At 40.0% G+C, this 9,499-nt stretch overlaps 1 protein-coding gene across 1 annotated transcript; it reads right to left on the bottom strand.

Moving 5' to 3' along the window:
- Positions 1-1,534: 1,534 nt before the first annotated feature.
- On the bottom strand, positions 1,535-9,021 carry LOC146633961 (dynein axonemal assembly factor 8). The gene is made up of 24 exons (XM_085351735.1): positions 8,919-9,021; positions 8,737-8,842; positions 8,421-8,660; positions 8,115-8,333; positions 7,888-8,032; positions 7,633-7,818; positions 7,401-7,541; positions 6,373-6,564; positions 6,161-6,268; positions 5,881-6,025; positions 5,494-5,773; positions 5,183-5,265; positions 4,862-5,016; positions 4,308-4,434; positions 4,049-4,180; positions 3,810-3,968; positions 3,377-3,679; positions 3,028-3,309; positions 2,825-2,919; positions 2,603-2,717; positions 2,063-2,265; positions 1,886-1,962; positions 1,741-1,810; positions 1,535-1,603 (listed from the first exon to the last, which is right to left on the bottom strand). Exons 2-24 carry the CDS (start codon positions 8,808-8,810, stop codon positions 1,535-1,537), a joined length of 3,600 nt encoding a protein of 1,199 aa, XP_085207861.1. The 5' UTR covers positions 8,811-8,842; positions 8,919-9,021.
- Between the last annotated feature and the right edge of the window lie 478 nt (positions 9,022-9,499).

Raw genomic sequence — 9,499 nt, 5'->3', positions numbered from 1 at the left:
GTTTCTCTCGGACCAATTACGCTTTCAAATGTGTCTGTGCCTTTTAATAATTCTGTAATGTGGATTAATTGAAGAGACAAAATATAACTTGCTCAATTGGAATCAAAAGTTCAGTGCCTTACAGTATTTTGTGGACCATAATGTGATCGCTAAATGTCTCATACATTCAGCCTACTTCAGCTGAAAGGAAAAAGGCTAATCTAATGAGGTTTGCTTCACCAGTTTAAGAGGATGAAGCAGATTTTTTTTTTTTTTTTAACTGACTGATAATCGTCTGTATTTGCCATGCACTTCAAGAAAACACAGCAACGCCCGACCACTGAACACACAGATCTGATGTGGATTTGTCATTTGATATCAGAAACCCAACAGTTTGCAAAGAAAAGCACCAAACAGGGAGAATCTTGTATATGAACTGTAATAGATGTATCATTATGCTCTGCATTGGAATAGTTTAATCTATTTTGCATTATTGTTAGTTGTTGTGTCTTCTTTGTTGTTGTTTTTTTTGTTTGTTTGTTTGTTTTTAACATTATAAAAATGGAGCCAGAAGATTTATGCAATCTTGTACATGTATGGAGCTGTTCAAATTAAGTAAAAAAAGAAATATTAGTGTAAAGTCAAAAGTAAATGATCTTAATGTGGAGCCGGTTGTTCCATGTACTTTAGAAAATTTCAGTAAAAATGTTATTTTAACATTGAAACCCTGAAATATTGAATGTATTGCTCTAAATTAGAATTTCAATGAATAGGTCACTGGATATTATGGAGCGCAGTTAATTGATTATGATGTAGCATCTAGTTGTGAACTTCTATTCAATAAAATTTATTAGAACTTAAACAAATGCAAGTTTTCAAGTTTCTATTTGTTAGCATAATCATAAAATAACTATAAAGAAAGAAATGTATTTTTCTCAGGGTAAAACAGTGATTTGTTAGAGAATGTTAAATCTGAGGAAACTGCATTTCATGGATCTATTTACTTAATGTAAGTGGGTTTAGACATTATAGATTAAAACATATGTCCCTTATTTTGTGATGAGCTGTATGGATATGTAGGAAATTCTATACTGATAATTGTAGAAATTATTCTGTTGGTATATATTGATATTTTTGTGTTGTGAACACAAAAACAGGTGCAAGTCTTAGAATACTAGATGTTTCTTTTCTACATTGAGGATTGTGTACCGCATATTTACTGTAGTGTATTACTAGTTTGTTAACACTTGTTAAATTGTTACACTACAGTTATGCAATGGTTTACAGAGTTCACAAAATTATTTTTATCATCTTGAGAATTAAAATAATTTTTCATCTGAAAAGTGTGACTAATTTTTGTCTCAAACACAACTGACAGAAAAAGATTTTGCGCCTTAAAGAGGAAGTGGACTAGCAGAGGAGGTAAAATGCTGTTTTTGAATAAATATTTATTGAACAATATCTAAAAAGTAAAACAAGTGAAAGCTATAAATTTCTATGCACTTTTTGGAGCAACCTTTGGAAAATATGCTTATACGTGCACACATTTGAATGTTTATGGCACAGTGACATCACAGCTCTCAGAAGACAAGGTATCAAATAGGTAGCATATCAGCAGCATAGCCTGGAAAACAATATAAAATGAACAAACTTCAAATGTATATTAACACATTGTTAGGGTTATTAAGCTGCTGAGGATGTGGTTTATTTAAATATATTAAGAATAAAAAAGAATCAAAAGTTGATATTTTTCAGGTGTACCTCTTTTTCATTTTCTGGGAAGACAATGCTTTTCCCTACTTGCTCCAGGTCTGGCCTTTCCTTGTAAATCCTGTTGCAATAATGCAGAATTTAAAAAAATAAATAAACAAAGTCTACGTTTATCAAGTTTGTTTTTCCTCCATACCTTTTAAGAATCAGGCCAAACTCAGTTGCGATATTTTCTCTTCGGAGAGCCACGATGAGACAAGGAGTTGAGTTGATCTTTTGAGAGCATAAGAAAACAGCCAAAGTCAGCATCTGACTGCACTGTCTGCATGAATTTATGGTCCAAATAAACCTGTATCAAGGTCCCATTCCTCACCTTCTCCCTTATGCTTGACGCTTTAAGTGTCTCTGATATATGTTTTTGCTGCTCATCATCTAGGATGCTCATCCTTCCTGCCATTAGATGGCAGTCTGATCCCAGCACCTGCTCCACTATCTCCAGTTGGGAAGGCACTTGGCTGCCTGGTGTAGCGTTCAAGGGTATCAGCAGACAGGTTGTTTGCCTGTGCTTCAGGGACCCTAGTACCAACAAACAAGCAAAACAGAACATTTGTTTGCATACAGCTTACAAAGGTTACCTGGAACTGAGTCATATTTCAACATCCTTTCCAAGAGAACCTCTGCCAAAAAGATAAATCATTTAAAGGGACATATTTGCTTAAAAATAACTAGTGAACCCTGCAATGTTCACTGTTGTCAATTAAACTGAGTCATATTTAATAATGGGGAGATGTGGATTCATTAATATGAGTACATGGCTAATGCGTTATGATTAAAAGGCATAGGTGCTCATAGCTCTGTTTTGTCAGCAACAATACCGTATAATTAAATAAAATATTAAAGAAAACACCAGAACCTCCATTTGGTCGTGACTCAGAGGAGACTGAAAGACTTTCCTGAGCTGCTTGAGTCAGTGTGCAGCTCCGCTGACGCTCTACGGAGGCTAATGGGTCTGAACATAAGCTGAGTATCTGGGGAAAACAAATCATCTGTTTTTTAGCCAAAATTACAACCCTTGTATTCAACATAGGATGGCTTTGAAGTCTGGTTACCCATGTCCCGTGTTTAACAAGCATACCTGCTCCTGTCTCATTGTGTTGGTCTCAGTACAGCAGAGCCCCTCAGGAAAAAACCTCCTTACATCCATAATTGCTTGCTGATACGATCCTGATCCTGTAACGTTGGTTACTGACATTTTAAACATAATACTTACATGGTAATCCTGTTCTCGTGTACGAGTATACAGGGTAGTGATCACAGAAGCTTATAAGTAGGTCGTACCATGACAGGTCATCCACATTGAAGAGTCCTCTTGGCTCAGCATGTCCAGCAGCCTCTTCACAGCATTTTCTCCCTGAAGGCAGAGAGCCAGCGAGGGGCCAGAGCACAGGTTGTGCCCACTTTCTGCACGCAGCAGTGAAGTAGCACCACTTTTGTCATGGGTCACTACCTGTATGCCCACCAACGTGAGGCCACTCTGCTGAAGTTTGCTGACTATTTTAGTGAGACTGTGATTCCAAGCTCGTGGTTTCAACAGGCACACGGTGAGCAGCATCTGTGGGTCTGAACAGAAAGTTAGCAGCTCTGATGTATCACTGAGAGCACCTTTCATAGAGAACAACAAACTTACCGGGAATCATTTCATGCTCGAAGAAAAAAAGGGAGGCTTGTCTGAGGGCCACTTCAGGTGTGGGAGACATGAGGACACTCAGGCTTTGAGGACAGTCATGCGGTAGGAGCTTCCTCAACGAAGAAAAATCAGCAAATCCTCTCAAAGCACACACTAGAGCTGGAGAAGACATCAGCGTTTCCATGCTGGTGTAGCAGAGCGGATCTCCCACCTCATACGGGCTCAGCTCCTGGGCTTGAAGTCGAGTCAGCACAGGAAGCCACTTCAGGCTGAGGAGCCTAAATCTAGCATGTTGTTCATCACCTATAACATTAAAAAAAAGTATTGCAATCAATTAGAAACAATAAAGGTAATTAAAAGAATTGTGATGAGGCCAAAAAAAATCACTCAGAATGAGGTTTGTTTAGCTAGTTGTGCTCTCAGATACTTCTACCTTCTTCTATCAGCACTCTGTTTAGGAGGCTGAGGCCTTGGGTCAAGTCCTTCCCACACAGAGTCAAAACTACTACCTGCTCCATGTCAGGTCTGAATGAACACCTGTGATGAGACAGGATCACACTGGAGGGATTTGGCACTGCCCACATGCAACTAACTACAAAGAAAACATATATAAGTAGAGAGTTACAGCACGGGATCGTCTTCTCGTATCTGTACTGACCATAAACTGCTTACCAAAGTTTTGGAATAAGTTCTTGTTGATCGGTACAGTGTGGAAACACAAGCTTGGCTCTGATGTGTGAACACCATCCTTTCCTGAGTGAATGTAACCCAGAAGCTTTTGAGCTTTGAATTCTTTCATTAGCACTGAAACATATGACAGTTGGACGAGATTATGTTGACAGCAAAGACTTCCAGCATTATAAGACACACATTTTGACATTTCACGTTACAGAGATGAATTATGTTATAGGGTTGAGACAGATTTTGAGACCTGATGGTAGACCGACACTGTGACGCGATGCATTTTCTTTTCTCAGCAGTAACACGAGACAGTGAGAGGGCAGCTCTAGCTCTTTTTGATCTGGAGTGGAAGCAGGTGGACTGCAGAACACAGATGCCTACCAACAAATTATATATTATTATATGTTTTACTGATTAACTTGTACCTATGAGTAAAAATAAAGTCATATTATATTTCTCTTCTATTATTATTGTTAGCATTTTTATTATTATTATTAACCCTTATTTAACCACGAAAAAGAATAACTCAAAGGACAGCAGTACAATAATAATGACTAATTATTCAGGTTATTCAAGCAAAACATTTGAAACCTGAACTGCCTTAAATTCATTTGATTCCAGCAGGAAAGAGCTGCATTTGAATGCTCTTTTTCCAAATTCAGTATGAACCTTTGAGACAGATAGAAGGAATAATTCTTGAGACCTAAGACAATCACTTTCAAAACCTTTTTTGCTTAGATTTGATTGATTAGAGCTTCTCTCTCTAAGACTCTGTGTACTGAGCGAGTGTCTTGGTTCTTCTACCTGGAAGCTGCTGAGGCCCAGGAGGGAGGCCCCGTGGCTATGAACCTGCAGTCTCTGCAGCCCTCTAAGACTGAAGCCTCTGCGTTCACATACAGCCAGCACTTGGCCATAGCAGCATGGAGGAACAACAGGTGACACCAAGAGGAGGAAATCAGCTACACAAATTAGGGAGAGAAAGAAGAGGAGCTCCACTCAAGTAAAATGTTTTTATCCTTGATACAAACAAGGACTTTGACTCAGGATGATAAAAGTTAAAAATGAAAGGTAAGCACTGACAAATTTTCCCTACTGTGACAGTTTGGACTTGCTGAATTATCATACCTTTAGTTGTGGCACACAGGAAAGAAGATGATCTGCTTGGATTGGACAGGATGGCTCCAGCTCTGTCATCTGAAGGCACACTTCTAAAAAGAAAATGTTAGGTAGCTGATTCTAAAAACATCACACTGTAACACTTTAAAATAAGCTCCAGTCATCCCCACAGGATTACACCAACACCCATCAGTTAATGGCATCAATTAAATGTAATAAATACCCTGGAATTTGTCCAGGGTGGTGGAAAATGTGCAATAATCAGTTATTTGATAAAAAAAAAACTTCATGGACATAGTTCAAGAACATTTTCCACACACCTGTTGTGATCCTGTGCACTTCCTCCCTGCAGTCTTCCTGAAAACCACAGGCACAGCTCACTGTGGACCTGACTGGCCAGTTGGGGTGAATAGATGAATGGTGGTTCTTGATCTCTGCAGTGTAGACCATCGCTGGAAGTGGTTTCTGCCTTTTTGGGCCGCAGAGAATCTAAGGAGCTAGTTATGTCCTTCAACAAGGAGTGGGCATAAGGACCTCGGACTGCTAGAGTAACAACGGGATGACAGGGCTCATGGTCTCTCAGACTACCCGCTGTTCTACCTGAATGAGAGGAGACGTTTTCAAAGGCTTTTTTTAATCAGTAAAAAAACAAGCATCCAGGCCAAGTGGAGTAACTTTAAGCACAGATGGTATTAGTTATGTCCTACCAAAGCGCTCACTCAGAAGCTCCTGTGGTGGATAAAGCAGCCGGAGACCACACACATCGAGTCCTGAGTCTAGGACCAGCTGGAGGGTGTAGTGTGTTAGAAGAGGATGTTGAAAGAAGCCACTGCACCCCAGAACAACTGACACCTACAACAAAGTCGAGTAAAAATAAATTTAGTCCCTGCTGTTCCTCTGACTCTGTGCTTCCTGCAATCAAAAGAAAGCCGTTAAAGAAAGCACAATTACTCCTGCAGATAGCACTTTTAAAGACACCCCGCTCACCTCTGTGTGCACCTCCTGTGTGGTCTCTTTCCCCTTAAAAGCACGATCCCGAGTTTCCACTGTCTGCCAGTAAAAACCTGGACTTAGACCAAATGTCCTCTCTATGACCTAAAAAACAAAAAACAAAAAACAAAATACAGTGAGCAGGAAGGAAAAACATCTGAGTGCTCTGATGTTGGGAGTCTTAAAGCAACCTTCCTGCAGCAACCCACCGTTTGGTTGGAGGTGGCAGAGATAAAACAATTTAAACAAGATGAAGGGAGGTGGATGGGAGAGGTGCAGGGTCGCTGGTCCAACAGGTTTTTAAGGTGAGGCAGCCAGCTGGTAATTGCAGTGAGTGAGGTCTCAGAGAGGAACCTGCAGACATTATTATAGAAAGGTGCATAGACGTCTGTGTCCCGTTTCTAGAAAACAAATATGAGATCTGCGTCACTGTCAAATTCATGAGACAAAGGCTACATTCACACTGCATGCCTTAGCACTCAAATCTGAGCCACGGTTTACATCCCTTTGTTTGTTTGCCCATTCAGTAACAAAGCTTTCACATACTGTTTCTGATGCAGTGGCTATTACTTCTGTATTAGGTGTCAGGATGCCGTTAAAGGAAGGAGAATCTTGACTCTGACAATAAAATTCCTTCCAAAAAAATAGCTAAAAAATGTTTTAATGTGAAAAGATAATCACAACGAGTTTATATCCAAAACATCAGACCACTTTGTTGAAGCGATAGCCTGTGCAGCTGAACTAGAGCCAGGCCATACTTTCATGTCATGCCAAGTACCATGTCACTTTATCCTTTATTTAAGCAGGCAAAGCATTAAAAAAAACTTCTACAAGCATTTTACAATGCCAATCTGGGAAAGGGTAGAGCCTCTTGAGGAACTAAGTTAGCTTCAAAGAAGTCTCAAAAGCAGTAAGAGTCGCTGGTAAAATTTTGCATCCTGGTGGTGAAAGTTTTAGCTAAAAGTTGCAGGGGGGTAATTACAAAAAAGGAACTGTGTCTGCCAGCACATCTCCACTCAACTCTCAGGTCAGGTTAGAGACCGGTGACATGAATTCTGATTTTACTGTTCAGTCTGAACTCATGATGTACCTACAATCTTTGCAAACTATATACAGACCTGTGTCTGATTTAGGCCACAGACTGAATTGGCTCAAATCAGAATTTAAAAGATCAGTTTTATGCAGTTTAAATGTTTTTTTGTGTGTGTAATTTCTTCCTCTTTTGTTTTGCATGTACCCTTGCTGGATAACAGTGACGAGCCACAATTAAAACATGCAAAGCCAGTCCATCTTCTGTCCACAGCTGGTGAAGTCCTGCAACCCAGAATGGGACCTTTGCACTGATCTTGTCTTCACTGCTACGTGGCTCTGAACCGACCTGACAAAACATGAACACAGAGGGGAAAGAACTCAAAAAAACAAACTACAGTATGGCTAACATAAGAAGATAGAAGCCACTGTCCACTAACCAGAGACAGAAACCATGCCACTAAAGTGTTATAGATGTGCAATTTGGTTGCAGCTGGATATTTTCTCTTCCCATGTCCTCTGTCTTCTATCACACCAGGACTGCAGAGGTTGACTTTCAGCAGCAAGGAGCCCTTACTTTCAATACCTGCTGGTAGTGTGCTGATTGGCTCTTGATGAGATGCTTCCTGAAAAATGGGAAGTAGTAAGTGTAGGGAAATGCACTGTGCATTTACTCTGAATTAAGTGACACTTACAAACTCATAGAGAACATCAGTCATTTCGGCAGCTGGCTGCTTCCCGGACACAGATTTGGTTGGACAATGTTTTTCCAGCTGCCTAAGAGTTTCCTGGGCTTGTTCATGGTGAGACGCCTTCTTAACCCGTCGTCTCAGTTGGTCCCTAATAGTTCGTCATCATCGCGGTTAACATATTTGTTTATAAGAGTTAATACAAATAAAGGCAAACAAAACAAACTCCATACCTCTGCTGTTTTGGTTCTTTAACTAAACTTCCTAAAACAGTTTGTGGGCTTTCCACTTCAGGTTCGGATTGTTTATCTACCCACAGATGTTCTGACTTAACATCTGTGCTTGCTTCCACGCCGAGCTCTGGATGACGCATACGTTTATCAGGATATTTATTCTCATTTCTATTCATCTCCCTTACTTTTTTAAGCAACATACTCTTTCCAGTCTCTTCCCTGCAAGCACAGCAATGACAACATGAGCATGAAGAAAACAAGCACAACTGAAGTGTGACCAACGTTCCTGACGCAGGATGTATTTACCTGCCTCCCATATGCAATCCACAGTGCACTTTTAAATTGTTTTTCTTTGCAGGTGATGTTTTCTGGTGAGTGTTGTTGTGTTTGGCTGACGTCTCTGATGGAAGACTTGGGGATGTTCTTGCTGGTTTTACTGAGGGATCAGGGCAACGCAGGTCAATATAAACAGTGGAACATTCCCGGTGGCTTAACTGCAAATCTATTCCGCACTTTTCCACTGATCTGCTCGACATTCTATTTTCTCTGCAAGAAAAAGGTCGATTATTATAATAATATTATCTTTAAAGGCTCACGGATCCTGGGCAGTGATATGACTTACTTGTCGGAGTCTGGACTCACAGGTTCTAACACAGACGCAGTCTGATTCTTACAGAAAGCAGCTAATTTCTCCATTATATTCTCCTGCAACTTGTCTGTGCCACCACCTGCAAAACAAAGATTCAGTTCATAAACCTGTCATCGATCACTACAGCCTCAGTGAATCGTTTCATAATGACTTACCTTGATGCGTTTTCAGGGGTGCCACTGTTACATGGGGTTGCAAAGACAGCTTGTTCTCTTTTAGATTTTTAAGGGCATCATCCAAGTCCCACTGGTCAAGGCTCTGAATGTAAGTTTTTAGAGAATATTTACTTGCATTGTTTATAACTGCTTTCATATGATGTTTTTCTACTCTTCAAACTTACAGCAAGTGAGAGAACAGGGCAACCATCATAGGATTTCACATTTTCCAGGTCTGGTTTTAAAGAGGCCTTCAGCTTGACTCCTTTATTCAACACCTCAGAATTATCCTCACCAGCACCCGCCTTTAATGATAACAAGAAAACAAAGTACATTTAAAATGCTGTGGCTTTATGGTGCTGTGCTCTAACCAGACCAGTATATCCCACCTCAGCATCATCCACACAGGCTAATGTACTGCTTTCTACAGTTTCACTAACATCCATCGTTTTGCAAATCTCTTCAGATAATGGTTTTGGGAGCTCCTGATTGAGGGAAACGAGACAAATAAAAATAATAAAAATAAGAAATAACAATGATCATTCAGAATCAGAATCACAGAAACAGAGGGAAATTGAGTA

This window comes from Diplotaxodon limnothrissa, linkage group LG4 (assembly GCF_057381915.1).
Source record: "Diplotaxodon limnothrissa isolate DT_005_m linkage group LG4, D_limnothrissa_male_GT1.1, whole genome shotgun sequence".
Taxonomy (NCBI): domain Eukaryota; kingdom Metazoa; phylum Chordata; class Actinopteri; order Cichliformes; family Cichlidae; genus Diplotaxodon; species Diplotaxodon limnothrissa.
Note: the sequence above shows the minus strand (reverse complement) of the source record. Positions and strands in the feature narration are given on the sequence as shown.

Excerpts from the sequence above, each read along its gene's own strand:
- LOC146633961 (XM_085351735.1), bottom strand. The coding sequence starts at position 8,810 with ATGGAGAAATTAGCTGCTTTCTGTAAGAATCAGACTGCGTCTGTGTTA. Across the intron at positions 4,181-4,307 it reads CAGTGTCGGTCTACCATCAG|TGCTAATGAAAGAATTCAAA; the intron begins GTCTCAAAATCT and ends CATATGTTTCAG. Across the intron at positions 2,920-3,027 it reads AATGTGGATGACCTGTCATG|GATCAGGATCGTATCAGCAA; the intron begins GTACGACCTACT and ends CCAACGTTACAG.